This window comes from Phytophthora parasitica (assembly GCF_000247585.1).
Source record: "Phytophthora parasitica INRA-310 unplaced genomic scaffold supercont2.40, whole genome shotgun sequence".
NCBI classification, from domain to species: Eukaryota; Oomycota; class Peronosporomycetes; order Peronosporales; family Peronosporaceae; genus Phytophthora; species Phytophthora nicotianae.
The window spans coordinates 143,663-171,412 of record NW_008649026.1 but is presented as its reverse complement, the minus strand read 5'-3'; the positions used below and the strand labels follow the sequence as shown (position 1 = coordinate 171,412).

Sequence of the window (27,750 nt, the reverse complement as noted above, 5' to 3'; positions counted from 1 at the left end):
TAGTGCCTTTCACTTGTTTTGGTGGGTAAAGTGTTAATTCGGTGGAACTAGATCCATAGAAGGCTATCAGCACATATTTAATGTTAATTTTAATTAACATTAAATGCTTAAAAGCATAAGATTGTGACTCTTCCCTAGCGTGTTAGACCCAATCAGCGGAGATACGCGTGGTTATAGCCGTAAATGGAGGTCAGCAAATTGCCAAAAGCCACTATTATTCTGGCTTAATTCTATTCCCTTCTCAGCCTTAATTATGCCCTAATTCCATGGGGGATTGCCTCATCTCCGCCGGTTTTAGAGGTTGTACATGTATGGTGAGCCTGCTTTAAGACGGAATAAGCCAATCAAGCCCGATTTAAGAGGGATATGAAGGCGGCAGAATAACTGACGGGCAAAGTACTTATTAAGAAGAAGTATCCACTAATTATGCTCTTCTACTTTTCACTTCCGCTGCACGCCTGCAGTAATATGCCCGTCGAGTGAGCTGCAGACTCTAAAGGACATGGATGGGGACTGTAGCACAATTCGCCCTTATTTAACGCGTTGCGATTACTCTGCTACGCTTACTTCCTACTCGCTCACCAGCACTCCAAAGCAAAGTTTTCCATGCCACTTATCGAAACTTTCAACTGGGCTCACGCTAAATAGTTGTACATCTGGGCATTGTTCGAGTCTCGCTCGAGATACTCTCTGTCGATGAGACTCTCAATACGACGCTTGATATCTGCAGCCTTTGCGGGGAATCGAACCTGCGTGAAGATCTCCGTCATCAGCAACGCGTGCGACAGCTTCTTGCGCGCCTTCATGATGCGCACGATAGCAGCATCCACCTGGTACTGACGGTCCCTGAACACGCGCTCGTGGGTGTCTTCGTTCTCCTTCTTGGTCTCCTTCATCTGGATCGAGTTAATCTTGATGCGGATGAGCTGGTTCGTGAAGTTGGTGTTGAATACGAACGTGTCGTCGTCGTTGATCTCCCTTCCCTTCGGTACTTTTTGCAGTACACGCGTTTTACCACACGCCAGAGACTGCAACGTGCGTCTCAGCTCTCCATCTTCGATACGTGCTTGCTCCTTAATCTCCTTAAAGCCCAGCGAATCCGCTCCATTAAAGCACAGCAACACCACAGTCTGGTAGAGCGACACAACCAACTCCTTTCTACCTGAAGGGAAGGTAGCCTTCACCACACACTGGGCCAGAGAGTGTTGCCACTGAAGCTGACGACCTTGATACTTGGACGAGTAGAACTTGTCGAAAATCTCCTTCAGAGGAACCAATGCAGCCGGTAGGTTGATTTCAACAGCAGCGTATGGTGGCCAGAATCCAGTCGTGAGAACTTGGACTTGCATGTCTGGAATGCCACGATTTCCATGCAGAGCTTCCAACGCGTTTCTACAGAAATTACATAATTAAGTTGCGAAGGTCGTGGTAATTCAGACGGGAACGTACCTGCTAGCTGCGTGTTGCTGGAACTGCGTCATCACGTTTTGAGAAAGATCGATGTCCTTGAACATTCCCTCGAGCTTTAACACATTAATTAAGAGTTGTCAGTAACAGGCTACAGACCGATAGAGGATAGACATCTCACCTTGTTCGTAAAGGAGCTACCGCATTCAGTTTTCAGCTTGGACAGCATGAGTTTCTCCAAGTCGAACGAAGCGCTCTTGCCAACCAGCAAGCGTTTAGCAAGGTCTTTCTTGTAGAAGGCCTCGAACACATCCTTGCCTTGGATGTACCGGAAAATGACCATGACGCGGTCCAGCAGACTCTCCACTTCTGCCTCCGAGCCGCCCTTGTTGCCCGTTCGAAGCTTCGAATCCACGAACTTGGCCACCAGCTCAGCAGGTCGGTTCGCTCGCACATTAATCGCATTCTCCATCGCCGACTTCATAGCGAACGCAAAGTCTGAGTTCGACTGGAACGAGTCGCTTAACACGGCGTCCAAATCCGTCTTCAGCTTGAGTATTTTCTCCACAAAAGTCTTCTCCTGCTGGTCATCCATCACTAATTTCGACACGTTCTTCTGGATATAATTCGAGAATGCCGTCTTGAGGTCATTGATCGCATCCACTCTGGCGAAAAGCGAGTACATCCGCTTCAAATCGTCAATCCTGCCTTCCTCCATGAGCGTTTCGAACCCGCGCTCCAACAATGTAGCCACATGAGGCTTCAGTAACTTGTTCTCGACCACCGAAATGAGCTGTTTCTTGGTCAATGCATCCAAATAGTGATTCACTCGTTCATTCTCCTCATGTAGCCTCTTCTCCGCATGCATTAAAAACTGCGGGACACTCACAGACTCGACTGTCGCGGCTCCTTCCTGCAGATAAAATCTTTCTGAAGCCATCAAAAAAGGCGTCTCGAAGTCGGCGTGGTACAAGTGCAAGGACAGCAGCATACGTAGCAGATTGTACAGGTAACTGCGGTTGATGGCTTCTCCCTTGCGTTCGTGCTCTACGAGCTCCAGCAACGCGTCGATGAGTTTGGTCTCCAAGCCTCGACGTTGTACGAGATTGCCACGCACCAAATTGAGGCCCATGTCCCAAATGGACGCGATATGGGGCGTCTGCATCACGTACGTGCGGTCCAAATAGAGGAAAATGGTGCGGATTACGAGCATGTCCTCACAATGGTCTTCCCAGAGTCTGTGTACTGCCTCTAGGAACAGATTCATGTCTCCCCCAGTGTATCGTCCAAGATCTTCCACTCTCTCTCTGATGTGAAGGGAACAGGTCTCTTCTAGCTTCGTATAGAGCCTTGCAGCCATCTTCCACGTGCACATGTCCTCTACGGAGCGGTAGAGTTCCTCTCGGCTGAGTGTAGACATTTGTTTGGCGTGTACGGCGTGTACAGCAGCCTCCAGTTTGGTCCAAGTGTCTTCTTCAAAGGATTCGGGCAGCTTTGGGGTGACTTTGAAGGGTTTGATGGTCATTTTCTTCTTCTTCGTGCCAAGTTTGTGCCCTGAGCCGCTGTTGCTGCGCTCTTGCTTGCGACTGAAGCCTGTGCGTCCATTAGTGGACGATGCGAAGCCGGTGGAAGCCATAGGATCCAATTGCCTAATAAATGCACAATATTGTAGGCGTTAGATGGAGCATTACGAAGCGAAAAGCGGGGTTGTTAGACTGCAAGACGCAGAGGAAGGAGATACACCGAGAGATCTCGCGAAAGAAGCGCTGTAGTCGGCGTAAGGAGCCAGCGAAGGACGCACCTGAACACGGCGATTGCTTTCCCCTTTCTAAAATGATGCGCTTACTGATGAGGATTTCTGGGCTTCTAATTGGGACACTACAGTATTTTGATCAAATACTGAAATACCCCTTTTAGTGGCTCAAATGAATCAGATTTCTGATTACTCGGTGATTATGTCGATGGATTCAGATTTCTGATTCTGTCAACTTGAACTCCCTGAAAAGGTGTCACTTCAGGAAATTGCTTCCTTCGATATGGCACGCGTCTGCTTCCCTCCCGCAAGTGATGAAGCGTCCGCTACGCATCTTGTAATGACGACAGGTCCGGGCAAGAGCGAGTGGCAATTTGCCGAGCGCGGTTTGCGCTTCTCGTCTCGTTTCGACGGTGGTAACATGGCTCATGTGCAGTTGAATCCGTCAGGGTCGTTCGACGTCAAAGTTTCCGAAGACGCCGCAGCTTTTGGCATTTCTACTGGATACACTACCTGGTTCTACTTCGAGGTAGAACAGACAGTAGTCGAAGCCAGCAAAACTACCAAACAACCCCAAGATCTGCACTTGACACTGGTGAATCTGAATCCGCAGCGTGGACTGTTCAAAAATGGCTACACGATCATGTATAGCTCAGTTGAAGCGCTGGATGAGACAGCAGCAAATGCAACATCTTCCTGTGTCTTCCAGGACGAAAAACGGTGGGCACGTTTGCCTACACCACTGAGTTTCGAGAAATACACAGTTCCAGTGGAGGAGTCGTCGATTCATGAGAAAGGGACCCGGGAACAGCAAACTAGTCAAGAGGAAGAAAGACAAGCGGCGAATGGACCGCAAGATAGTTCAGTTAAACCAGCTTTGAAAGCGATGGACGCGAAGAAGGAGGTGAAAATGCGACTGTCATTCAGCTACAAGTTCAATTTTGCTCGAGAACGGGTAAGATTTGCATTCTGCTACCCGTACACATACACGAGGGTGCAACAGGAACTCGAAAGCTTAGACCAACAATATGCAGATTCAGAACAACGTGACGTGGAGTCACCGATACCTTCTGCGAAGGAGAAGATGTCATCGAACGTTTACTATCATCGCGAGCTCTTGACACGTTCATTGGAAGGTTTACGTGTCGATCTGGTTACGATATCGTCCTGTGACGGCATCGCTTCAAGCCGAGGTCCTCCATATCGGAAATTTGAAGCACAACAAAGCACAGAGCGTCTTTCATGCAAGAGTGCGTTTCGTTTCGATCCCAAGCAGAAGAAAATGGTTGTCATCTCTGCACGAGTGCATCCTGCAGAGACGCCAGCGAATTTTATGCTGGATGGCATACTCCAACTACTTCTCCATCCTACCGACGAGAGTGCAATTGCATTACGAAGGAACTTTGTCTTCAAAATTGTTCCAATGTTGAACCCCGACGGTGTATGTCAAGGTTTCTATCGTACAGACACACGCGGTGTCAATCTGAATCGCGTGTACGAAGATCCACAGCCTGAACTGGCTCCGACGGTATTTGCTTTGAAAAATCTACTACTTGAACTTGTTAAAGACTATGGAGGAGCCGATTCTATCTCAGCGTCGGAGAATATGGTCTACCTGGACCTGCACGCACATGCGAATCGTCGTGGCTGCTTCATCTTCGGTAATAACCATCTCCCAGACATGCTCAACGTGAACAATGAAGCGATGGAGAAGGCTATGGCTCGTCAAGTCCAGACACAATTGTACGCACGACTTGTGGGTCTCCACACGCCATTTTTCGACTACATGGCGTGTTTATTTGACAAGGACGGCATGACGAAGCATGATCTTCGCGACAATAGCAATGCTACCACTTCGCGCCAAGGATCGAGTCGCGTGGCTCTGTATCGCGCCACAGGACTCACGTATGTCTACACGATCGAGTGCAACTACAACGAAGGTCGTCGAAATTTACGCACTTCCACTGTAATGCCTTCGTCATCTACAGTAGACAATACAGGACCAGCCAAGCGCTGCTCCAGCTTGAACGGATCAACAAAGAGCATTCAACCAGACAGACTACGGATACCGCGTCGGACAGCTCCAACGAGCACTCGGCTGTACCTCAAATATTCGCCAGCAGATTGGAGAGACGTTGGCATCGGTGCGATCATAGCGCTCTTGGATCTATTTGAATTGCCCGGTGCGGGACAGCGAATAGAAGACTCTTCATTTCGGTCTCGCGATGGGATCATGAAGAATCTTTTAGCAGAAATCAGGGCCGCAACTCCAGGCGAAGCCTTATATTCGGCGAAACCCAGCAAGAACAGGCAAAGAATCCGGCAGATTGTCAAGCAGCAAACAAGGGTCAATGCGTAGCCGGTATGAGACCTGTGTTTAAGTGTCTACTGCATGTTCCTGTGGGACAGAGAAGTACCATACAAGGATTAAGACTTAGCATGAATTCCACCACAGCAGGACAAGTTTGGCCAACGAAAAGGTTGATGAGATTAAGAAGGGACAGATCTACGAAACTACTTTGATCGATCTATCTCTACTAGAAGCTATTAAACGTGGGCATATTTAACGTTGGCGGCAAATTGAGCTCTGATGGGAGCAAGCTGAAGGTAGTACACCAAGTATTTCAAGAACGCAGCGGAGTTCTCGTGGCTCAGTATTTGTGCCTCCGATAAACCTGAGAGCCCGAGCGTCTTTTGAACATCCGCAATAGGGGTTCCCGCCATTGCCCACTTCGTGAGCACTTCCTTCGTCTTATCTTCAGTCTGATAGCCCGTGCCGAACTTCGCGTACTTCAGCTTTTTCATTCCGTCTTGGTACTCCTTAAACCATTTCTCGTACTTCTTGAACGCTCTCCAGTTTTGGTGAACGATCTGCTCAGCGTGCGGAAGGTTCCACACACCCAGATATTTGCCGACATCCTCCACCGAGTTACCCGCCACAATCCACGAGAGGATCATCTCTTTCGTTTTCTCTTTAGTTTGGGCCCCCGAGCCAAAATACGCATACGGGCGCTCTCCCTTGGCTTTTTCCCACGTCATTCGTTGATATTTGACAAGTGCATTCCAGTTCGGGTGCTGGTTCAACGCCTTGTATTCAATTTTCGACGGGATGTTCAGGATGTACTTCGAAACTTGATCCACCGGTACTTTGTTCTCAGCAAAAAAGTTCAGCAGTTGTTTCGTGGCTGCATTATCGAGCAGATGATTTCCAATACTCAGAGATGCCCTCTCTTCATTCTTTTCGCTCGTACGTCCTTCTGCAGCGCCGCCGTCTTTAAGAAACCTGTTCTCGTAGTTGTTGCTCTGAACAGCGTTGACTGAAGGGGTCCCTGAGTCCAGTCCCGTCGCGATTGCGATGTTTACAAGGGAACTCGCTACAAGCACCAGTAGAATGTAGGGTGCACGCATGGTTGGCTCGAACCTCGGTCTTTGGTCTGAAGGGAATATCGGGTAATGATCTCAAACAGGTCACGTACGCGTAATGACAACATCCAATCCCAAAAAATGATCCCCAACACAAGGAGAACCGCCTGGAAAATCGTACCTTTCGACAGTCCTCATTAGTAATGAGTCATTACTGGTTCTTCAAAGTACACGAGTTAATGACGAGGGCTTCAATTCCTAGGATAATCTACCGTATGAAAGTAAGAACCCTCGTATTACACTGCGAACCGTAAGTATGTTCAATGATGGTATCGTGAGTTCTATTTATTAATATGGCTTACTGAAACGCTCGACGCTATGACCTGCCTCAGCATGGCTACGGGTATCCCTGCGATTTTGCACAATTAGTCTAGGGACGTGCATGTTTACGGTAAAATGAAAAGTAATAAGTTTCTTTTATCACACCTCGTTCTCCGGACTTTTCAGACAGCTGTCCAAGTTTGGAGAATCGATGGTGTGGATTGAAAATAGCGAACTACTAGTATTATAATAATAAAACTGATTGTGACAAATAACAAATTTATCACCATACGTGACCGACCCAGATATTTCTGCTAAAAGCTTCACAAACACAAGCAACTCGATCACCTGCCAATAATTATATGAGTACGGAAGAATCGAATTCTTTTGGTTGCCGCTTGCACTAAACCTGGAAGTTATACAGTGGGGTTGACTTAGGATTCCCTCTACAATTTACGATTTTTACATGTACCACAGTAATGTAGTTCTGTACTTATTAGACACGAATGAAAAATACATATTTTGGGCCTCTCCACCGGTTTTGTGCAAAATCCAACCTACTCAGAAAAAAGTGATAATTTTTGGTTTTTGCTACTACACTGGTCTGTGCAGAAACTATTCTACAGATTTCCCCGGCAAATCCACAACTGCAGTTGTTGATATTCCTCGTGCAGTCAGTGGTCAGACGCGAAGAGAGATGGGCAGCACTAGACAGGACGCGAACTGAATTAATTTAAATTTGGCGGGAATTGGTCATCTCGCAGGAAATGCCATGCATGTGCAAGTTGCTGCATTACAGGAGCAAATGAAAGGCTCAGGATGAACATAATGTATTGCAGCGCCTACCTACACGTACTAAGGTGCCGCCATTTACTAATTTCACCATGCCCTCGCAACCAAAGAACAGATAAGAGGCCAAGCGCACGTGCGTCCGCCTCACAATTGGGCAGAAGATCGAGATATGCAAAATGGCGAGAGCTCGAGGTTCTCGCCCCGACATGCACGCTCTGGTGGAGTGGGCAGCAAGAGCGTTTGACTTGCCTCGACCGCCTTCAGAATGGTCTCTTTACAATATCCTGCGCAACGAAGCCAAGTTGGTAAAGCTACCCAAGGACACCTACAACTACAAAAAGTCGGTGGACCCCGTCATTGACTCGCTGGATCGCGCGCTCATTCACGAGTTCGACAAAATGGAGATGGCGATGAAGACGCTGACAGACCACGCCCTACTGTATCGGTCTAAGTTGTTCGTCGAGGAGCACTACAAGAGCTTACCGGCTGACAAACGGCCGGGTTTTTCCAAAGGCTGGCTGCATCGTTTTAAAAAGCGCCACGGCATCCGTTACCAGCGCAAGCAGGGAGAAGCTGCGTCGGTCGACACAGCAACCGTCGCCGACGGGCGTGCCAACATGCGTTGCATGACGGACTTGTATGCACTGAAGTGGTCTACAACATGGACGAGACGTCTTTCGTCTACCATGCGGATTCACCGCGAACATTGTCGAGGCGTAGCAAGCAGGCCCTGGAAAAAATAATATCCGCGCAGTAGTAATTGCATTGTGAGAGGTCAATTATTTATTACGGGTTTTATGCTAAACCAGTGCAATTCAGTATTGGCACAGTAATATGTAATACAATATATTACAGTAAAACACGATTCGTTGCACTCACCGTTTGCAACCACCCATTTTGCCTGCGTGTTATGCTTTAGTGAGCTCACTTTCAAAACCCCAAGATGGTCGAAAGCAAGGAAATTTGTGCGTTCTTCTACGAGGATCTCGGTGCAGGGAGCTACAAGTGCAAGGAGTGCAGTATCTCGAGAAAGCAGCAGATCGGCAGCTGCTATTCCAACTTGATGTCTCACATCGCTACCAAGCACCCACACTACGAGGAGACGTACGCTGCGACAACTGGTGGTGGCGGGCTCGAGAGTTTTGGCTTCGTGTCGCAGGAGACGAACCATCGCTTCCTGTGGTTGCAATGGATCGTCGAGCGCAATCTGCCCATCACTGAGGTAGACAACGAGCTCACACGCTCGATGAGCAAATGGCCGCCCGTTTCTTCCAAGACCTTGAAGAAGTGCATGCACACAGTGGCAAAGAATGTGGGGGCAGCCATCGAACACGAGATAGGCACCTCGTTTGGCCCCGTGCCTCAGCACCCCTCCATTGCTGTGAAGAAGCAGCATCTCCCACACAGCTTGGCGCTCTTCGTCGGTCGCTTCTGATCTGCTCATTGCCGCTCCGGTTTGAAACTGGGGGGGAGAGGTCCAGCGGGAAGATTGGGCGGGAGATTCAAAATTCAAAAACTTTGCAAGGTATAAATTTTGAACAGGATGTAATTTGATTGGAAATGCTCATTATTTTCCGCACGGAGGTAGTACAAGCTCAACTCCCACAAATGACTAGCAGCGGAGACTCTTCAGCGGCTATCATTTATTAGATTGAGTACAAATATCATTTTATAGGAAAAAAATGGTGGTCCAGATAACGGGGGAACCAGTCTAGGATAGCTACACATCAAACATTCCGTCGAAGCCTCGTGTTGTCCGCACGGGCAACCTCACCGATGGGGAAAAACTACAAATGTATGACAAGCACAAGCGAGAGCCGAAGATGTCTCAGAATCAGCTAGCGGAGTGGTGCAGTGTCAAGTTTGGGCTAGATAAGGCCCTCGTTCAAGCAACGATATTAAACATTCTCCGACGCTTCCATGAGTCGCCAGCAATGATAATCAAGCCAACCATGTACCCAGATCGGACGAGCTCATCCAGACAATGACCCGCCAGCTATACGAGGCGTTAAACGAGCGCGATGTGACGGGAAAAGAGATTTCGTTTACTGCTGGATGGCTTAGCGCTTTCAAAGTGCGTCATGACTTGAAGCGAGTGTGGTTGCACGGAGAAGGGGCTAGTGCAAATAGCGAAGCTGTCAGTGATTTCTTTGCGCGAGTGCAGCCTAACTTGTTCTAATATAACAAGAACAAGCTCATGCACAAGAAGCAGCAGCTCATTACCTCTCTTTTTAAACCACTTTGAAAATATCATTCAAGATGCTCGTATTAAATATTAACTAAGACCGAAAATATTAAGGTCTTTACTGATTCCCTATCAACCAAAACGGGAAATCGAAAAATAGCCATTTTTGATCATCTATCACGCCACGGCCGACAGCCCAGGTGATTGGACAAAAATGTAATTAAGGATGATTGGCAAAAAAAAACACTTGTCATTTCCACGTAAAGAAGGGGTGACTGCGGACGCATGAAGGCGGGCTCCTCGCCGCCAGCGCAGAGCGACGGAGACACGGGAGCAGCGCGTGAGTGAAGGGACTGCTGTAGGCGGGGGGAGGCGGGCTCTTCGCCGCCGGAGGGTGGTGGGACCCTCCGCCGTACAGACGTAGCTACACATGGCGAGATGAAGAAAGAGTGTCATGAGAAGCAGTGCTTGATTGACAATTTAATGCATGCTGTCTTCCAAACTGCATTACTTCCTAAGCTTGACGTCCTAAGCTTGGCGTTCGTCAAGCACATTGCAATCTCTTCTGGAACTCCCCACGCATTGAGGCTCGAAACTTATCAGCCTTAGAGGCTGTACACTTGCTCGTCAACTTGCGAATATCGTTCATCAGAGTCTTGGGTGAGTTTTCAACGATATGTTGGGCAATCTTATTCATGCAGTACAACATGTACACACCACAATTGTAGTAGTTTCGCTGTTCAGGTTGCATCGTCAACGCTAATCCCTCCATCACTGCAGAATGACCACTGATCTCTTCCATGAAGAGCTTGGCCACATCAAAAACATACTCCGACTGGTGCTTCGCTGCCACTGAGTCGACGTGATAGCACTGTACTCGATCAGAGAGGGGATGCTCCACTATTAGGAGGCTCCAGTGCTCCACCGCTGCAACAGGTATAAACACAACAGGATAACAATCCCATTCTACTTTGTCCACCAACTCCTTGACAGCAGAGAATGATTTAGTTGACTGGTCCACGTGCTCTATCTGAACAAACAGTGAGCTGCCAAATGGATATACAAAACCTTTTCCTCGAGCAATGCGCTTGTAAATCACAAAATCAACCACCGAAGCTATTAATGGCTGGCACGGCTCAACAGAGAAAAGGTCGGCTGGATAAACACCAACCGTGATACGTGACGGAGAGCTTGATCTCTCTTCGTTTGGATACCGGAAGAGGAATTTAGCGGACGTACCACGATCACGAAGAGTATAACGCTTCCTGGGTTGCAGCGCTAAATTATCGCTCTTTGGAGTGGTGGCCATCGGTGCGTCATGGTCGGGTGCAGATGATGGACGCCTACGACCGTCGTGTGGAGTGTCATTCAGGATGCCGTCATGAGCATCGTCGTCGGGTGCGACGTCAGACGCAATGGCCGCTGCCGCGGGAGACTGGGGAGTATCGATGGGGGCCTCGCCCGGGTCATCTGGGCCGTTGTCAGGCCCGTCGTCATGGGCGTCGTCACGGGCGTCATCTGGGCCATCATCTGGGGCGTCGTCCAGGCTGTAATCGAGCGCGTTGGCATCAGACGCAATGGCTGCTGTAGTGGAAGACTTGGGGGGGGTATCGTCGGGGGCTTCGTTGGGCGCGAAAGCGGTTGCAGCAGGAGGCTGAGCGTCAGCATCTGAGATGCCAGCAGCTGTAATCTTAGTGTGCGCTATGAAACGGCTTACCCAAACGGCCTGTGCACCATTTGACTTGACTTTACCGGTGAACTCCTTCTTGGTGCGGCAATATGCCAGAATATCTGCGTTTCTGACCCGTCCGTCTTGTCGAAGAGATTTCGCGTAGTATTCACGAACGGAACCTTCACAATCCAGAGTCTTGCGCTTCCGCCCACCACCTGGTGCTCGCAAGCGGTTGGATGGTCGAAGTGGAGCAGGGTCCTTGCTTAGAGTGCGGTCTGAGTACTGGTCTCTCCATCCGATCAAAGTCCCCTTCGGGTAACCAAGCTTCCTCGAAGCTTCCGTAGGCCCCATTGCTCGCGATTGCATTGCCACGTCTTCAGAGCTTTGATGATATCGACTTCGGAGACGTCTTTGTGGGCTCGATTGGTCGCCTTTTCACTCATTGTAGCGGGGTCTATGCGGTAGAGAGGCGATTGCGCTGTGACCACAAATCTCGTCCCCATAACCTAAGCGTAACCCATCGTATAACCGGTCGAACTAATCTGTAAGCGGTCGAACTAATCTGTTATCTGCTACCCTTATTACTTCGATGCGTACGAGCGGTCGCACTATTCAGACAGCGGTCGTACTATTGAGTAAGTGGTCGTACCATTCAGTTAGAATATTGGAAGCGCTAGAAGACTAGCTACAATGGTCTCCCTGCAACAAGCTCCGCACAGCAGTCAAGCATCCGCCAGACAGGATCACAAGAGGCAGAGCGGGAGCGACGCATGTCATGAAGTGGCGGCCGCAGAGGAGGGGAGGATGGCTCCTCCTCACAAGTAGTGCCACCGAAGCTGCAGCGTAGAAGACGAGGGGCTGGCTGTGGACGACGCACAGCACCGGCGTGAGGCGGCGCCGACCAACAGGACTGCGCCAGCGACGACGGTGGCTGCAGCAGCGGCTAGAGCGGCAAGCAGGGAGGCGTCAAGCCGCAGCAGGACAAGTGGTGGCGGCGCGGGCAAGCTGGTCAAAGCAACGTTGGCGGCCGAGCCCAAGGTGGAGAGCGACAGCAGCGCCGCACGGACAGGTGAGGTGGGACGGAAACCGCGGCGACGGTCACGTTCAGAGCGCTGCAGTGTGGTCCATGCTCGCCATAACCAACAGCACTAGCGCAATGCCCCAAGAGATATTTGAAATATTAATGCTTATTACGGTAAAACTTCACTCTTGTTGATCCTCTTTCTCGGTAATTTGTCGACCTTCGATCTAGACATGCTGGTCTTACCTTCACATCGTGTCTCCATCACTGTCTCCATCACTTCAAAGTGATGGAGCGGCAATTTCTTCAGAATCTTGGTTAAATTCACCATGCATGAGGAAGCGCCATACTAAAAGGAATTTTGCCTGCACACCCGAGGAATACAAAAACCTAGATAGATGTCGGCAGCAGACTCGGCATGCGAGAAATATCCCGTCTTACTTGACCACACTATGCCCGGGTTGCATATTTCGGAGCGTCTGCCGACATTTTGCGTTGGTCAGGTGTCGGCCGCTTCTAAACCTACCCCTAATGGATTTAATTGGCTAAAAAGGTCCTCCTCATTTGCTAAAAGTCAGAAGTGGGGATGTGATTGGCCCAGGCGTCTTTACTGAGGGCGAAATAAACTTTTGTGTGTCGGCAATAACACGATATTCAACCATATTAAATGATAGAGCATCATTTATGGGAGTTGAACGTGTAAGCGGATAATTAGTCTAAGCCGCCTTTTTTCGGATGTAACTGTCATTTTGAGTGCAACTGACTCGCAGCCGTAATGCTCAGAAATTCGCAATAACATCGTATTTTATCGATAAGACCTTGAATTATTTATAAAATTTACACTTCGAAATGCCTGGTATGAACGCCAGTGTAAACTGCAGACACCGGTTCATACTTCATCCAACTAATGCCGTGCGTTGCCCGAGAAGCTCTGGATATATCACGTTTATTATAACTAGCATATCCAACATTGCGGTTCGTGTAGTTTACACCTCCGATCGAGATGCTGATACCGCGAACACGGCAAGCACGGCACGCCATCAGCAAGCCATCCCAAACAGGAGGTATCCATCGTCGTCAACTCCTGCTAGTGAGTCGTCGTCGTGCGTGCGTGAATGCACCATGACCTGGCGTCTGCCGATCAAACAGAACATATGGCTGCACGTAATACCCGTCGGCCCACCTCGATGATCCACTCGGTAGTTATAAGGGCGGCACACAGAGGAAGAATACAGCAAGAATGCGGCTCAAGGTCGAAGAACTCGTAGAATAACCGCTGGGCCGATGTGACCACTAGGTCATGCACCTGCATGCACGGGTCATTATTTACTTCTTTGTGTTTTCGTAAGCTACACTGCAGTTATGTACAAGAGTTGGTACTGTATAAATATTGGGCGATTGTGCTACTTGGTTTGCAACGTAGCTCGGATAGGTTAATAATCAAATGGGGCTGTTTGATTGGCTATATATAGCTCGGCGCCTTGTTTTGCTTAGACTAAGTGCATTGCATGACACCCAAAGTCGTGACAACAAGAGTAGCTTGATATTGACGGAACTGGAGCTGATATCGTCGACTTGGTGTTATATAAGTACAGTAACATTGATGGCACTTATAACTGCATTCACGCTCATCAACAAGGTCGGTTTGGTTGCTGTGGGAGTCTGCCCGTGGAATAGCGTTTCCACGAAGACTCCGACGGCCCTACATATATCAGTAAATGTAGTTTGAAGTGAATCTCCTCACAAGAAAACACTGGAAACCACAGCTCTGCCCACGAGCTTTACCGTCTTGCTCGAAGCTACACCCGACGGCATCTACATGTTCGGAGCTATGGCTGGCGTCATGGGCTACCTACCTTGGCCAGAAATTTGCACGGCGTCGCGTCAGCGGCCTTGCACCAGCGTGAGCATCTCTTCCTTGACAAATGGGTCTGTACGATGTCATGTCCGTGGCTTTAATTTAGAGCTGCGTGCAGCGTTCGTGTCCTCACCCTGCAGTACCGCGGTCCCACAGCTCGTGGACACGACACCGGACACAGCTCTAGCCCTAGGCACTGTGATCCTTGTAGTTTTCTAGCAGCACGACCTTCGCCTTCCTGTACGTAGTGTAGCGCCGTGTGCTTTGAGCCATGGACGGCGATTTCTGTTGTGATTAAATACGTTTACAACCTTGATTTGGCTTTACTAGGCGATTTGCACCCCTGCGTTTGCAACCCTATCTTAATTTTACTATGCTGGGGGCTGACTTGCTACTGGTATGCTACGGTTGCAAAGTCGGCCGTTATGCTACGGTGCTTGCAAAGAAGGTTGGAAACGGCACCCCAATTTTATGCGTGGTACAATACGGACCATCTATTATAGCCAATCAAAATCCATAAATCACAGAAATACAACTTCGGTTGCAAATGGCCGATAATGTACGAGTATTGCTCCAGCCGCGGCTGTATGTTCCACTAAGCGCGATCGAACATACAAAAGATTCCTACCAAAACGTCTGTAAAAGCTACATGTATCGTGTTAGCTCTCACGTCCTCCAAAAGCATAAGGCTCTCAAATACTCCAAGGCAAAGTAAAACACAACAGTCCGTAAATTATGTTGTACGAATGTCTTCATAGTGTTGTTGCACGGATGTTGTTCTTGGCTGACTGGGCCAACATTCACAGTGTGGGATAAGATTCCACAGATTCCGTCGAATTATCTTGCTCACAATAAGATACGTACTTTTTCGATATTACAAGCGTATCCAATTACTATTTTAAACAGGATATTTGAGGGTCTGCGATCCTGGTAAGAACTCTGGACATAAATACCCATAGAATTTTGAAAATCTTAGTGTCCATGATAGTATCGTTGTCAGAATACTTGTCGAGGGCAAAATTTGTATTATTAGCTCGTAGAGCATGTGCTGGCAAAAGATGAAGAATTTCTTTAGCGCCATCACGTTTTTCAGTCTCTTCTGATACAGCACTTGTACTCGAAGTATAAACAATGCAACGTGCGCTCAAAAGCAGCAATCCAAATTCAAATTTGGTTTTGCTGCATATTGAATGTACAGTATGCAGTCTTGTTGCACTTCTCCCACATCCATCGAGCACCAATTGTGGCTCGTTCACTCGACAACACCGTAGCTGTACAGCTACCATATTGAAAATACTTGCGTGGTAGTAATACCAACGTGGCGCAATTGCACAATTTCTAATCGTCACTACTTCAGTTTGTCCATTTCGATACTGCGAAAAAATGTACTCCATCATATACGGCATGGCACGCCGAACGTCGAAGGGATATCACGCACTAGCACCAACATTATTCAGCACGTCTAGCAACTCCTTCAGTTGCTCATAATCCAGGATATTCGCTGGTGCAGGATAATCCTGGATTGTTGGACTGTGGATAGAGTCGAAGCTCGTAATGAACGAAATGGAGAGCAAGCAGCTTTCGACTGTAGAAGTAGGACCACGTAGGCTCTGCGACACGGTGGTGGTGCGCAAGCTGAAGATTCGGATCACTAGGGCAGATGTCGGCGTCCAGCTCTTTAAGCGGGCCATAACGGTTTTACATGTGAACAGCACTACGATAGACAAGTCAGCGACACTTGAATTACCTTCTTTTCAAAGTCATTTTCGAGTTAGAGCGACAAGAGAGCTCAAAGTGGACTGCTTTCGACTAAAATCCTGTCACAATTGCACGAAAAGGTAATCAGGAGGTGTACATGCGTTGTCAATTCCACACTGAATTATCGGTCCGTCTCAATGAAAGTGAAGACGAGTCTGAAACGCAAGCATATGCAATGTAAGTGCATGGCGAGCGTCAACGTGACATCTTTTGGTTTCCGTTGTTCAGCTCTCAAAATTCGAGAATCTTGACGTGAAAATACATTTGTAGCCAGCCGGTCGACTTTGGTGCGTCTTGTCCATCTGGACGCGTGTAGGGCACATGTGCGACTCACACCATGTGTAAAGAGCTTGATTGAGTGGCAGCGAGGAGATCACAAGAGTCAGCAAGGCTTGCGTCCTCTTCCGTCGCATTTCTTGTGCAGATTTCAAGTGCCGGCTCGAGTCAGAGAGAGGCGGCCAAAGACGTTGGCAGATTTGCTCTCAATCTCGCCGCTACACTCACTCGTCCAGCTCTTTGGGGCCTCAACACTTTCGGATTTTGTGTGGAGGTGGCAAGGCATCACAATAATCCCTGGTAGTTTGGCACAGCGGGACCGTGTCATCTCAGTGCTGACTGCAACCATGGCCGAAATAAACAAACGCCAGCTCAACATCTCCACGGGCGAGAAAGAGTAAGTAGTGCTTGGCTTTGTGGTGTCAAATTCAATGAGGTCTCATGAAAATGCTGTCTCATTCGCCAGTATCACCATGGTCCCGTTGAATGATGAGGGCTACAGCGAGATGCCCAGTCCTCCGAATGTACGACTCCGCACGGGAACCATCGGCAGCGAGGATTTTAACGACAAAGGGGCCAATCTACGTATCGACATGGACAAGGACCAAAAGAAGTCGATCAAGTCGGACATGCTCTCTTGTAAGTGCTCTTTGTTAACACTACGACCCTACGCACCTGTTGACTAAAAACTTTCTCATTAAAGCCGAATTTCGCTTCAACGCTGAGTTGTCGCTTCGCGTTGCCTGCGGTGTGATCATTGCCTCGTTCATTCAGACGCGTGATCCAAACTACGATCCTTCGATTGAACACGACAAAAAGTGGTTCTTCTTCCCGGATTGGTATTATCTGGGCGGTCTCAGTTATTGTGCTGTGGCTGTTATCTTCTCCGCTGGAAAGAACGTCGGAGCGACGCTGACTCAGGTTTGCCAAGCATTTTACGGTGTCGGTATGGCGCTGGTGTACAATCTCCTGCTCTTCTCGTTCGTGGATGTACACACTTTCGATGGCTCGTACGAAGGCTATGTCAGCATATCAAAAACCGTGTCCTTCGGAGGATCCCAGTACTACGTCAACTCGCACAACTTCTACGCTGTTCTACCATGGATGGTGATCTTCACGGTCGCTGTTCTACTGTTACCTTTGGAGAGCAACACCAAGAAGTTCGCACTGGCCAATAATCTCTATTTCAGTAAGTTATCGAGATACTATTTTTGCTTACCATTTCTAACGATGTTTCTAACGCTGATTTGGTAATTTATAGCATTGACAATTATCAACCCCACCGATCCGCTGGATTCCAGCAAGTTGAAGGAAACGGGCGATAATTACTTCGAGACGAGCAACATCCTGAATAACCTGGCGATGTATTTCCTGGTGGGTTTTGTCGGAACGCTGATTTCGCTGCTGATCATGTTTATCCCGTATCCAATTTTGTAAGTTTCTGTAATTTTCGCATTTGAATGAATAATTTTTTAACCATTCGCGTAAATTTGACAGTGCGATAGCCAAACTGCGCGAGGAAACCAAGAAAGCGTCGGGGGATGTATTGGATCTGCTGAATGTCATTGTGGATTCGTACTGTTTCAAAAACAAGAATGTGGATCACATGAATTTCCTGAAGCTGAAGCTTCAGCGCAAATTTGACGTTGCTGCGGCGCGTCATCGTCGCATGAACGCTTTACTGGAAGATGTGTGGTGGGAGCAACTCTTTGGTTTCCACCTCTTTTTCAAGTTTAACCGCTCGATGACCAAGGGATATGTGCGACTTATTGGCTCGCTGATTGCGGACCTCCGATCCCTCAACAACGCCATGCAGCTCGAACAGTACGACCACTTGCACTTCATGTACATGAAGGTTCTCCAGCGTGAAATCTACGTCATCCAGATGCGATCCGGAGATCTCCTTCACGAAATTTCGGGAGAAATTCACTCATCATCTGAACGTAAGCATTATTTCCCGATAAATTGTTTCTAAGATTTGGGGATTCGTGAACTAACATTGTTGTTGGTGCACAGAGCTCAATCTTCAGGCGATTGAGACATTGAAACGACAAATGGAAAACACTCTGCGTCACTACCGCGAAGCTCAGATCCGTTTGTTACAATCGCACAAGGTCAAGCCGAAAGACGTCGAAGGCAACGTCCCGCTAAACTTGTTTCTATTCTCGCTCAACTCGTTCTGCAGCACTCTGATCGAGTACCAAGACACACACAACAAAAAGGATTTCCACGGTGGTCGCCGTGCTCGTTCGTTTATCGCACAGGCAATCAAAGACTTTTTCGTAGTTCACCGATACACCCGAGCTCGAATTCTTGAAGCTGCCCGAGTATCCGTCGCTATCATCATGGGTATCTTCCTGGCGGTGTATATCTACGGCTTCAGTTCCACCACTCCGAGTGCTGTTGCATACGTCATGGGCAATCACATTGGAGGCTCCTTCAGCGTCACAGTGAATCGTGTGGGTGGTGTCGTGGCTGGAAGTGTCGTTCCCTCGGTTTTCCAGTTTTTCATTTCCCAGATTTGCAATCCGGAGTTTCTGAATGTGTTCCTATCTGACCTACTGCTCTTCATTTGGGTCACGTTGTCCATGTACGTCAAGTTTGTCGAGGGTTACAGTTCGTACGCTGGTGTGGTCTCAGCTTTCATCGCTGCTGGAGTTCTCCTTCGCCAATCCGATGTATGCTACGCTAACGGTTCTGACAGCTCTTCGACGATCGCTATCAGTTCATATTCCAGTCTGGCACAGACTTCGGTCGGTTTGGTGCTGTTCATTGTGCTAGAAATGGCAATGTGCCCTGAAAGTGCCACAAGTTTACTTCGCAAGAACATCCAACAGACGCTCAAGTTGCAGCAAAAAGTCTTCGGTATTTTATTCGGCCATCACCTTTCAAGCTCCGGACAAATGAGTGATGAGACTATGGAGGAGGTTCGTGATATCCTACAAGTGCAGATTCCAGCTCAGCTGGTGGAGCAGCAGGCGCTGCTTAAAGAAGCTGAAGCTGAGCCGCAAATGTGGCGTCCAGCGTTCTCCAAACAGAAGTACGAGGCTGTGTTCGACAGTACCACGCGCTTGCTGAACAACAACAACTTGTTGTTCAAGCTGGTACGCTGGTACAACTACCGAGTGAAGCAGAACCTGACGCAGTCCAACTCGGTTGATATCCGCGATATGGGGACTGAGAGTGCTCGCGTGTTTGATACAAATGGAGGCCGGACAACGCACACGAGATGGCAAGAAGCGAGCAACCAGTTGTTGTCTGCTGTTGACGATACCTTCAACACGTTGCAGATGCTGTTCGGTGAGTCTTTCCTGTACTCGGATCCCGATCAAACAGCCATTTTCATGCAGATGAAGGAGGCTTTCCGTGTCGCGGATAAGGACTGCAGTGGGGAGATCGATGCCGATGAAGTCGCAGTTATGCTGGAAACCATTTTCGCTCAATCGGGTGCAGTCAAACAAGAGGATATCACCAAATACGTCGCGGATTTCATGGAGATCGTGGACAAAGATTGCAGTGGCAAAGTGTCTTTCGAGGAGTTCATGGCAGCTTTAGAAGATGGTCTGAAGCTGGAAGTGGAAGTGTACCATCGTCGTAAACCTAAGGCAACGACGTTGAAGCAACAACTGACAAGTATTCAGGAAGATAGTCATGTTGGTTCTCGTGCGGCTCGTGCGAGCTGTAGCGTCACGTCTTCCAACAGTGCGGACATGACGAAAATTACGGCTAGTATGTTCGACACGAAGTCGCAAGAAGGTCGAGTGTTGAGTACGGTGTCCTCGGCACAGAACACTCCGAGGAGAGGGTCTGGTTACACGAAGCGGGCTTCGTCGCTGGTCACTTCGCCCATTCGACGCAACCACGACGTGCTGAATGTCGAGGACTTTACGACGAGTGACATCGCAGCTCAGATGAAATCTGCTTATGTCGAGTGGCTTATGGAAGGCCACCGATTCAAGCGAGTAACAATGGAGGAGCTGCTCTTGCTCAACTGTCTGGTTAGTGGCGCTGAGGGCATTGCCAGAAACCTGACGCTTATGGAAGAGATCGTCGTTGCATCATAAGAGTGGTAAGTGGATAGAGCCTGCCATGTGAGTGTAGAACAAAATACAATACTAATTTCAATCGCATCCTGGTTTCAAAATATTTTTCCCGTTCAGGGAGATCCTTAAAGGACTAGCATACTTGCAACAACGTTTTCGACAGTCTCCTCGTCTCTTTTTCACGCTTCGTTCAAAGGCGACATCAAAAAAACTGGTCGCAGCTTTAGTCGTAGTTGTCACCCGATGCGTAGCTTCCGTAGCTCTGGTTGCCACCGGATATGTCCATACCACTGGAGCGGCCAGCGTGACTCGCGCTTCCATGCATTCCACGAGATCCGTGAACACCTCCGCCCATGTCTCCCGAATAGCTGGAATAGTTTCCACCTTCATCGTCGTCATCATTGCCCTTACGGCCCGAGTGCTCCTTGGAAACACGGCGACGATAGCTGTCGTCATCGTCTTGCCCCCCGCCCATGCTCGAGTAGCTAAACTTGTCAAGGCTCGAGTCTCCAGAATGCCCTGTCACGCTTCTCTCGCCGCCAAACCCAGTCGTACTGCCACTCGATCCGCTTGAGTAACCGCTGGCTCCTCCCGAGCGCGACGAATAGGACGTCGACGCATCAGGGTCATTTTGCTGACGATCATCCCAATCATCTCGCGAGACACCCGTGTCACGCGAATAACTCTTGGTCCCAACGTCAGGTTCGCCACTAGCATCCGACGAACGGTATGCCGAGCTCATGTTTGGTCCAGTGTTGGAGCGGTCGTCGTTTTCCTTGGACTTGTGTCCCTTGTCCTTGTTCTTGCCCATCATCTCGCGGATAGCTTCCATCTTTGGCGCCTTGGAGTCGAATTCGGTTGTGAAGTGCCGAGATCAACTCGAAAGCTCGTTGAGACAGTCTATCGAGACAAGGCTGTGAGATCTATTCGCATGGTCGCAGTATTTCCATTTCAACTTGCTACCTTCCAGTTGGAATGACAAACATTGGTCATCAGCAGTGTCCCAGTCCAGTTGAGAACTTTTAGACTATTGCTTTAACTGTAAGATCTGTGATTTGTCTACTAGCTTTGCCAGCGAATACTAGTTTCTACATGTGCTTCGTTGACGTCTCACATCAATAATGACACTGTGCGAAGCAAGAAGTATGATGTTACTGAAGTCGTTCATTCTCGCTTTAGTCGAAGCACGAACTACCGATGATAGGATCAATCCAGCTACGAGCGCGTGACACTCGAGAGTAGACACCAGGGTAAAAGGGTCCTTGTCCGCAGGCATTATCTTTGCTCCAGCTCACAACACCAACGAGTACATCGTTGCCACCGTTAGCAGATTCCACGACAAGCGGTCCTCCAGTGTCCCCGGCGCAGGCGCCCTCGCTGATCACGCCGTCTACACACACCATCGTGCTGTCAATTGCAGCCACTTGTTGGCACTCCTTGTCACTAATGAAAGGTAAGTCGACGCTGCGGAGCTCCTTGGACATGACGCCGTTCTCACCCGTTAACCCCCATCCGATCGTTGTCGCTGTCGCTCCAGCCTTGAAGTCGGAATCGTCGGCTGCAGCGAGCTTCACAGGCTTGAACGAACTCACTGTTTCCAACTCTAAGAGCGCGAAATCGGCGCTAAAGTCGACATTTACCGAGAAATTAGGGTGATTCATGACCGCCGCAACCTTAATCTGTTCTCCATCTTTGGTTCCGCTGAGGTAATGAGACCCAATTGACGCCCAGCGGATGTTTTTAGGGGCGCACTGAGAAGAAGTGAGCACATGCGTGGGGCTGACAAGAGATCCACCGCAGAAACTCTCGCCGTCCTCGGAGCTCCGGAGACCAACTGTGTATGTCTTGGCTTTAGCCTTGACGACCGAGCCACCGAGAATAAGTTTGCGGTGAACATTTTCAGATGCGTCTACAGGACTGGATGCCAATGCTAAAGCAAGCGATGCGGCAGTGACGAAAGCGGTCTTCATGACTTGTCAAGTTGGGGAATGAACCGCAGATAAAGCGAGATTCGGAGAGATTTGTTGAGCGGCGGCACCGGGATCAGAGATGGCTTGGAGATGGTTCGCTCTTCGAGATCTGTCTGGCGGTACAGTAACTTACTGGCAGTAAGTATGGCAGATATATAACAAACATGGAGCACAAATACAGAGATGTACATGAACGGGATTTACTACGATTGAGTGTTGATCTTCTTCTCAACCATTGATTGTCGTTGGTGCCGCTGGGTTTGTGGCTTTACTCGCTTAACGTGCATAGTTAGAGACCCTCTTATCAATCTCAATGATGATGACCAAGTCCGTACATTTCTAAGTGGCTGCACTGTATGCATATCTACATAAATTCGTCGCTTCCGTCGCAAACGTAAAGTTCACTTTGCAATACATCTCCAGCTTCTATTATCAATTTCACTGGCGGGTTCGTTAACGCTTTACGTAGGGGGCTCTTATAATTGATCAAAGTTCCCACTCCAAAACCCAATCATATCACTTGGCGCCATATTCCTGATTCTTCGGTATCTTTCTTCATTCCTAGATCTCCTCAATGGACTCGTGGCGGGTGCTCTTCCCGTGGTGCAAGTGGCTGCGTGGACGTCTGCAGCTAAGCAATTCACCGCAGCATGCTGCTCCTAGTGACTATCAAGACGACGATTGGTTGTTGGTGACGTTGCCAAAGCTCCAGCGCGACGCCAGCTCTGAACTGCTGCGGAAGATCCGGGAATCTCTGATTTTATTGTCAGTTGTGGCAGCAGCGGATCGGCCGATATTCTGTGATATTTTACGTGAAAAGTGTGGCGTGGATGGCAGCTTCAACAACTTTGACAGTCTCCGGGTCATCTTCGTACTGGACGATCACAATAGCCGGTCGATGCCGTGGCCCGAGACAATATGTAAAGCTCTGTTGGGTTGGGATGGAGAGGCTACTTTGAGTGAAGATTTCTTGCTGGCGAAGGAAGAACTCGAGAAGATCGCCGAGAAGAAATTAGGGACACTTGTTTCGGACACAGCCATTCCCTTCTGTCTCCATTTCGCACCCCAATATATTAGTTTAGTGAGTCCTCAACAATATCTTGAAAGTGTGCAACGAGTACTCAAACAAGTGATGCCAACACGTGATCAAGTGAACAAAAAGAAGAAGGAAAATGCACCAGATGATCATCACAATGATAATCAGGACAACGAACACGGTGGCGGTTGCCTTTGGCCTTTCGTGTTTGAAGCTGTGCAGTTAAATTTAAGGGAAATCGAGTTGAAGGAGTCGGTAGCAAGAGCATTGGAGGAGCTGGTGATGCTAGGAGCCAAGGTATCGTGTCTGCAGTTACCGTTAAAGTGGACAGACTTCTTCTCTTCAAGCGAGTGCTCGCGACAGCCACTAGCAGAGTGTTTTCTGGCTGTTTCGGGCGGAGGACCTAGAACTAGACTGTTTTCGTCGAGGATGGCAAAGGAACCGTACGATAAAAATGAGGAGCGATTGAGTAGAGTGGAGGCGGTTGTGGTGAATGACGTGGATATTGACGATCGGCGGTTCGCAGCGCTGTGCTCAGCATTACGTGGAGCATCAAGTGTGAGAGAACTTGTTCTGGAGTCTGTATTTGCTCAAGACACACGGGGGCCTCGTGCACTCAAGTGGAAGTGGTTAGCTTATGCTCTATTTACACCAAATAACGAGAGATCGTCAGTGAAGAAGTTGGTTATCACCGAGCCAGAGCTTCTCGCTGATGACGTTGCAGCCATCGCTACCATTGTGAACTCATGCAAACCTGCACAAGAACTACTTGACCCTCTGTGGGCTGATCATGAGGTTAGCCAACGTATCAAACAGTCCAGAAAGGATGAAGAAAACAATCAACCTGAGTGGGAAACCAGCAAGGCTGAAGAAATGGTGCGATTAAAGAAAGACACAATGGTGTTTCTAGAACCGCTTTGCGGCCAAAACGAGTGGGGGCTGGCCTCAGTGGTGCTTGAACACGACGCAGATTTTGCTCTAATGGATGCCAGCAGTACTGAAGAATGGGTGGAAATTCTCGTTCCAGGGTACGGCAAGTGCTGGGTGGATCCAGACGCTGCACACGACCGCTATCTATCCGACTTAAATTCATACAATTGGACAGGGATTACAGATCTAAAGCTTGTCACGCAAGTGGCGAAGAGTTCAACAGACAAAGTATTTACCCAGTTCTTTCAGCTCGTCGGTCACGACCTGGTTAACCTCGTTCTCCATACCAATTTACTGCGAGAACAAGGTCTAGGCGCTATCCTCCGCTCGTGTCCCAATCTTAAGAGCCTGGAGCTTAATGGTGCTCAGGTGCACGATATGTTTGCCTTCACACATGGATATGACGTGGGGTATTGTCAGATCAAGGCTCTCTCTATTGAGCACTTCCGAGTGAGCCCATCGAGCTTAAAGGAATTTGCAAAAGTGCTTAGTGACCCTGATCGAGAAGCTGCACGGCATATTTGTAAACTATGTATCGGAAAATTACGTATTCAAGATATTGACGTCGCAGTTGCTGACTATGAAGCTATGATCGAGACGTTTGTGCGGATGCTGGACACGAACACAACTCTCGAGTACTTGAAACTCTATATCGAAGGAGACTTCTACACGCGCTTTGCGAGGAGCTTTTCAGCGCATGATGGAGAGCAGCTACCACCTGAGGAATTGTCGTCGACACGCAAACTTGCGTTCATTAGTATTGTTCATTCTGGCAAGAGCAAACGTCTGGAGAATCGGTTGGTGCGTTTAATCTTCAGATATGCAGCAAGACGCGTGACTCGCGAGGTATGCATCATGAACTACTGATGGTTAGAAGCCCCCTCTCACCGAAACAGATTTCTTGCCACAAAGACAACCGATAGCCGAAGCAAAAAGAACCTTGCATGTCGTCGTTCAACCTGGGACCAAGCACGAATGAATTCTCTAGTGTTGGGGTCGTCGTGGCACCACAGACTTGAATTTGCCAGCTGAATCGAGGACCAAGAACAAGAACCAAGATCATGGGCAAAGGCAGCGGCGGCGGAAGTGGATCTAAGGGCGGAGGCTCGAGTGGACGATCTGGATCGAAGGGCGGGAGCTCGGGAAGCTCCAAAGCGGCCGCTGACAACCGCTCGAACCAGATGAACCCCAATAACTCGGCCTACTACTCGTCACGCGCGCACGGATAAACTACGCACTTCGCCGGTTGCGGATACAACCAGATGCACGAATTTTGTTGCTGTGACCTTACTGCTGATGATTAAGAAACGAGAAATACAAGAGCGGTAAAGCACAGTGGCTCGTTGTCAAGTAAGAAGCTTGCCACTATGGCTGTAAGACTCCCCAATCAACTTTCGTTAACCATTTCTTTGAATTGCTGTAAATACCTTGAAATTCAAACCTTTTCTCATGGCCAACGACGTCCTTGGCAACGGTTAGCCAACGCAAGCAGAAGCTGGGAACATGCGCTCCCATCTCTATTATTTAGCGACGTTTGTAGCAGCTTGCGCCTCAGTTAAGCCGAGGATCAGAACAAGAACAAGATAATGGGCAAAGGCGGCCGCCGCCGCTGGGCCTAAAAGCGGAGGCTCGGGATCGAAGGGGGGCTCCAGCGCTCGATTGGCGAAGGTGTCAAGGCCGCAAGTGGTGGGCGACAACATTCAAGCGGCAAAGGCCGGGTAAGTCAGCAAGCCACACGTCGAGCAAACAGGGCAGCACCAGAGCGACTAGTGCCATGCCCAAGTGGGCTTTGGACAACCGCGCGAAGGCTGCAGCTCAACCCCAACAACTTCCGCTACCGAGGCGAGCCGATGCAGTAAGTGTGTTACGGCAATACTCTGTCCACGTAACAACCTTTGAACGAAGTCTTTGCTGTTCTACAATGTAGACTACATGTTAGCAGTGATTGAGTTTCTTGAAGTTGCTAGGCATGGGATGCATGTAGCCATCCGATGTGGCTTAGTCGGTCGAAGTATCCACTCAGACGCATCCATCTGGATTTGCCACTCGCTATTGCTGTATATTACGCCGCTTTCATTTCTCCTTTCGCCTTGAAGCGCTTAATCGATTGACCAGCATGGACTTCCTCAACAAATTCTCTGGCGGCGATTCCAGCCACAAGGACAAGAGCAAGAAGAGCGACTCGATCTTCAACAAGGCCATGGACGCCGCTGAGAAGTACCACGCCAAAGAGAAGGCTTCCGAGTTCGCGCAGAAGCGTGTGGCCAAGCGAGAGACCGAGAAACACCAACCTGGGTACGTCGCGAAGGACAAGTCGACAGTCGACAAGGCCGTGGAAGCCGCTGAAGACTTCCTTGCCAAGCAGGGACAGCCCAAGGCCCAGCACACCGAACACAAGAAAGACAATCAGATGGACGATCTGTTCGGCAAGGCCAAGGGATTTCTCTCCAAGAAACACTAGAACAAGACAGTTACGGGTTAACAGCCTATTCAAAACATGTACTTTGAACCAACAGGATATTGTTTCATGTCTTAACTCCATCCGAATCTTGCCAGCAGCAGGTAACCTTCAAACTATACCGAGGTGGTATAGCTGTTGATTATTTGCATGGATATGGTGGCAATATTCAGGTGGCGTGAACCTTCGGAAGATCCAGCCGAACTGAGATCGGCACGTGGCTGATTTCTCGTACCGAGGGGCTGTCAGATACGCAGCGCTCGCTCGGTATGGGTGTCTTGTTTAATGGTAGCGGATACTTTCATCTCACTTTCGATCTTGCCGAGCAACAAGCACTTTGGACTACAGAATTTCCTCATCGATGGACTCGATGCTGAACAAGGCGAAAGAGGCGGCGGAGAAGTACACGGGCCACGGAGACTCGCACAAGGACGAGTCCAAGCTGCACCACATGAAGCACGAGGCCGAGAAGATGTACATGAAGCATGCCGCCAGGGACTACGCGGAGGACCACGGGTTTATCAAGAAGAAGCACCACGAAGACGAGTCCATTTTGGACAAGGCCAAGGATGCTGTGAGTAAGGTCACTGGCCACGGAGATTCACACAAGAAGAAGGAAGACGAATCTTTCCTTGACAAGGCGAAAGATGCTGTGGAGAAGTACACAGGCCACGGCGATTCGCACAAGAAGAAAGAGGACGAGTCTTTCTTGGACAAGGCTAAAGAGGCTGTGGGCCAGTACACCCACAAGCACTAGATGTTGTGTCGTGCGTAGAATTGGACATCTTTGAATTGAGCTCTTTTCATTCGACACCTAACGAGATCTTACAGTTAAAGCAATAGTCTAAAAGTTCTGCTGGACTGGGACACTGCTGATGACCAATGTTTGTCATTCCAACTGGAAGGT

General features: G+C 49.0%; 15 protein-coding genes across 16 annotated transcripts; 9 read left to right on the top strand and 6 right to left on the bottom strand.

Moving 5' to 3' along the window:
- Positions 1-366: 366 nt before the first annotated feature.
- On the bottom strand, positions 367-3,294 carry PPTG_14065. Of its 2 annotated transcripts, XM_008911026.1 has the most exons (4): positions 3,209-3,294; positions 1,589-3,056; positions 1,450-1,523; positions 367-1,392 (listed from the first exon to the last, which is right to left on the bottom strand). In XM_008911026.1, exons 2-4 carry the CDS (start codon positions 3,041-3,043, stop codon positions 636-638), a joined length of 2,286 nt encoding a protein of 761 aa, XP_008909274.1. In that variant the 5' UTR covers positions 3,044-3,056; positions 3,209-3,294; the 3' UTR covers positions 367-635. The 2 variants fall into 2 exon arrangements, with proteins under 2 accessions (XP_008909274.1, XP_008909273.1); XM_008911025.1 differs by having other exon boundaries at positions 1,589-3,294.
- Positions 3,295-3,430: 136 nt separating this feature from the next.
- Positions 3,431-5,773, top strand: PPTG_14064 (hypothetical protein). Its single transcript, XM_008911024.1, has one exon. It carries the CDS (start codon positions 3,444-3,446, stop codon positions 5,517-5,519), a length of 2,076 nt encoding a protein of 691 aa, XP_008909272.1. The 5' UTR covers positions 3,431-3,443; the 3' UTR covers positions 5,520-5,773.
- On the bottom strand, positions 5,708-6,568 carry PPTG_14063 (hypothetical protein; the record flags this gene model as incomplete). Its single annotated transcript, XM_008911023.1, has 1 exon — positions 5,708-6,568. One exon carries the CDS (start codon positions 6,566-6,568, stop codon positions 5,708-5,710), a length of 861 nt encoding a protein of 286 aa, XP_008909271.1.
- Positions 6,569-7,812: 1,244 nt separating this feature from the next.
- Positions 7,813-8,379, top strand: PPTG_14062 (hypothetical protein; the record flags this gene model as incomplete). The annotated part of the gene is made up of 1 exon (XM_008911022.1): positions 7,813-8,379. One exon carries the CDS (start codon positions 7,813-7,815, stop codon positions 8,377-8,379), a length of 567 nt encoding a protein of 188 aa, XP_008909270.1.
- A 200-nt stretch (positions 8,380-8,579) lies between these two features.
- Positions 8,580-9,071, top strand: PPTG_14061 (hypothetical protein; the record flags this gene model as incomplete). The annotated part of the gene is made up of 1 exon (XM_008911021.1): positions 8,580-9,071. The coding sequence occupies one exon, from the start codon at positions 8,580-8,582 to the stop codon at positions 9,069-9,071; it is 492 nt and encodes a 163-aa protein (XP_008909269.1).
- Positions 9,072-9,494: 423 nt separating this feature from the next.
- On the top strand, positions 9,495-9,815 carry PPTG_23494 (hypothetical protein; the record flags this gene model as incomplete). The annotated part of the gene is made up of 1 exon (XM_008911020.1): positions 9,495-9,815. Exon 1 carries the CDS (start codon positions 9,621-9,623, stop codon positions 9,813-9,815), a length of 195 nt encoding a protein of 64 aa, XP_008909268.1. The 5' UTR covers positions 9,495-9,620.
- Positions 9,816-10,273: 458 nt separating this feature from the next.
- On the bottom strand, positions 10,274-11,844 carry PPTG_14060 (hypothetical protein; the record flags this gene model as incomplete). Its single annotated transcript, XM_008911019.1, has 1 exon — positions 10,274-11,844. The coding sequence occupies one exon, from the start codon at positions 11,842-11,844 to the stop codon at positions 10,366-10,368; it is 1,479 nt and encodes a 492-aa protein (XP_008909267.1). The 3' UTR covers positions 10,274-10,365.
- Positions 11,845-15,673: 3,829 nt separating this feature from the next.
- Positions 15,674-16,133, bottom strand: PPTG_23493 (hypothetical protein). Its single transcript, XM_008911018.1, has one exon. The coding sequence runs from the start codon at positions 16,061-16,063 to the stop codon at positions 15,803-15,805; it is 261 nt and encodes an 86-aa protein (XP_008909266.1). The 5' UTR covers positions 16,064-16,133; the 3' UTR covers positions 15,674-15,802.
- Positions 16,134-16,509: 376 nt separating this feature from the next.
- On the top strand, positions 16,510-20,542 carry PPTG_14059 (hypothetical protein). Its single transcript, XM_008911017.1, has 6 exons — positions 16,510-16,803; positions 16,873-17,045; positions 17,110-17,595; positions 17,668-17,839; positions 17,904-18,349; positions 18,423-20,542. The coding sequence occupies exons 1-6, from the start codon at positions 16,754-16,756 to the stop codon at positions 20,468-20,470; spliced, it is 3,375 nt and encodes a 1,124-aa protein (XP_008909265.1). The 5' UTR covers positions 16,510-16,753; the 3' UTR covers positions 20,471-20,542.
- Positions 20,526-21,306, bottom strand: PPTG_14058 (hypothetical protein). Its single transcript, XM_008911016.1, has one exon. It carries the CDS (start codon positions 21,279-21,281, stop codon positions 20,673-20,675), a length of 609 nt encoding a protein of 202 aa, XP_008909264.1. The 5' UTR covers positions 21,282-21,306; the 3' UTR covers positions 20,526-20,672.
- A 318-nt stretch (positions 21,307-21,624) lies between these two features.
- On the bottom strand, positions 21,625-23,423 carry PPTG_14057 (hypothetical protein; the record flags this gene model as incomplete). The annotated part of the gene is made up of 3 exons (XM_008911015.1): positions 22,755-23,423; positions 22,609-22,685; positions 21,625-22,532 (listed from the first exon to the last, which is right to left on the bottom strand). The coding sequence occupies exon 3, from the start codon at positions 22,417-22,419 to the stop codon at positions 21,625-21,627; it is 795 nt and encodes a 264-aa protein (XP_008909263.1). The 5' UTR covers positions 22,420-22,532; positions 22,609-22,685; positions 22,755-23,423.
- On the top strand, positions 22,994-25,252 carry PPTG_14056 (hypothetical protein; the record flags this gene model as incomplete). The annotated part of the gene is made up of 1 exon (XM_008911014.1): positions 22,994-25,252. One exon carries the CDS (start codon positions 22,994-22,996, stop codon positions 25,250-25,252), a length of 2,259 nt encoding a protein of 752 aa, XP_008909262.1.
- Positions 25,253-25,446: 194 nt separating this feature from the next.
- Positions 25,447-25,614, top strand: PPTG_14055 (hypothetical protein; the record flags this gene model as incomplete). The annotated part of the gene is made up of 1 exon (XM_008911013.1): positions 25,447-25,614. The coding sequence occupies one exon, from the start codon at positions 25,447-25,449 to the stop codon at positions 25,612-25,614; it is 168 nt and encodes a 55-aa protein (XP_008909261.1).
- Positions 25,615-26,501: 887 nt separating this feature from the next.
- Positions 26,502-26,846, top strand: PPTG_14054 (hypothetical protein; the record flags this gene model as incomplete). The annotated part of the gene is made up of 1 exon (XM_008911012.1): positions 26,502-26,846. The coding sequence occupies one exon, from the start codon at positions 26,502-26,504 to the stop codon at positions 26,844-26,846; it is 345 nt and encodes a 114-aa protein (XP_008909260.1).
- Positions 26,847-27,136: 290 nt separating this feature from the next.
- PPTG_14053 (hypothetical protein) lies at positions 27,137-27,750 on the top strand. The gene has a single exon (XM_008911011.1). The coding sequence runs from the start codon at positions 27,205-27,207 to the stop codon at positions 27,598-27,600; it is 396 nt and encodes a 131-aa protein (XP_008909259.1). The 5' UTR covers positions 27,137-27,204; the 3' UTR covers positions 27,601-27,750.

Excerpts from the sequence above, each read along its gene's own strand:
- PPTG_14065 (XM_008911025.1), bottom strand. The coding sequence starts at position 3,043 with ATGGCTTCCACCGGCTTCGCATCGTCCACTAATGGACGCACAGGCTTC. Across the intron at positions 1,524-1,588 it reads GTAGCTCCTTTACGAACAAG|CTCGAGGGAATGTTCAAGGA; the intron begins GTGAGATGTCTA and ends AATGTGTTAAAG. Across the intron at positions 1,393-1,449 it reads CAGCAACACGCAGCTAGCAG|AAACGCGTTGGAAGCTCTGC; the intron begins GTACGTTCCCGT and ends TAATTTCTGTAG.
- PPTG_14064 (XM_008911024.1), top strand. The coding sequence starts at position 3,444 with ATGGCACGCGTCTGCTTCCCTCCCGCAAGTGATGAAGCGTCCGCTACG.
- PPTG_23493 (XM_008911018.1), bottom strand. The coding sequence starts at position 16,063 with ATGGCCCGCTTAAAGAGCTGGACGCCGACATCTGCCCTAGTGATCCGA.
- PPTG_14059 (XM_008911017.1), top strand. The coding sequence starts at position 16,754 with ATGGCCGAAATAAACAAACGCCAGCTCAACATCTCCACGGGCGAGAAA. Across the intron at positions 17,596-17,667 it reads GGCCAATAATCTCTATTTCA|CATTGACAATTATCAACCCC; the intron begins GTAAGTTATCGA and ends GGTAATTTATAG. Across the intron at positions 18,350-18,422 it reads AATTCACTCATCATCTGAAC|AGCTCAATCTTCAGGCGATT; the intron begins GTAAGCATTATT and ends GTTGGTGCACAG.
- PPTG_14058 (XM_008911016.1), bottom strand. The coding sequence starts at position 21,281 with ATGGAAGCTATCCGCGAGATGATGGGCAAGAACAAGGACAAGGGACAC.
- PPTG_14053 (XM_008911011.1), top strand. The coding sequence starts at position 27,205 with ATGGACTCGATGCTGAACAAGGCGAAAGAGGCGGCGGAGAAGTACACG.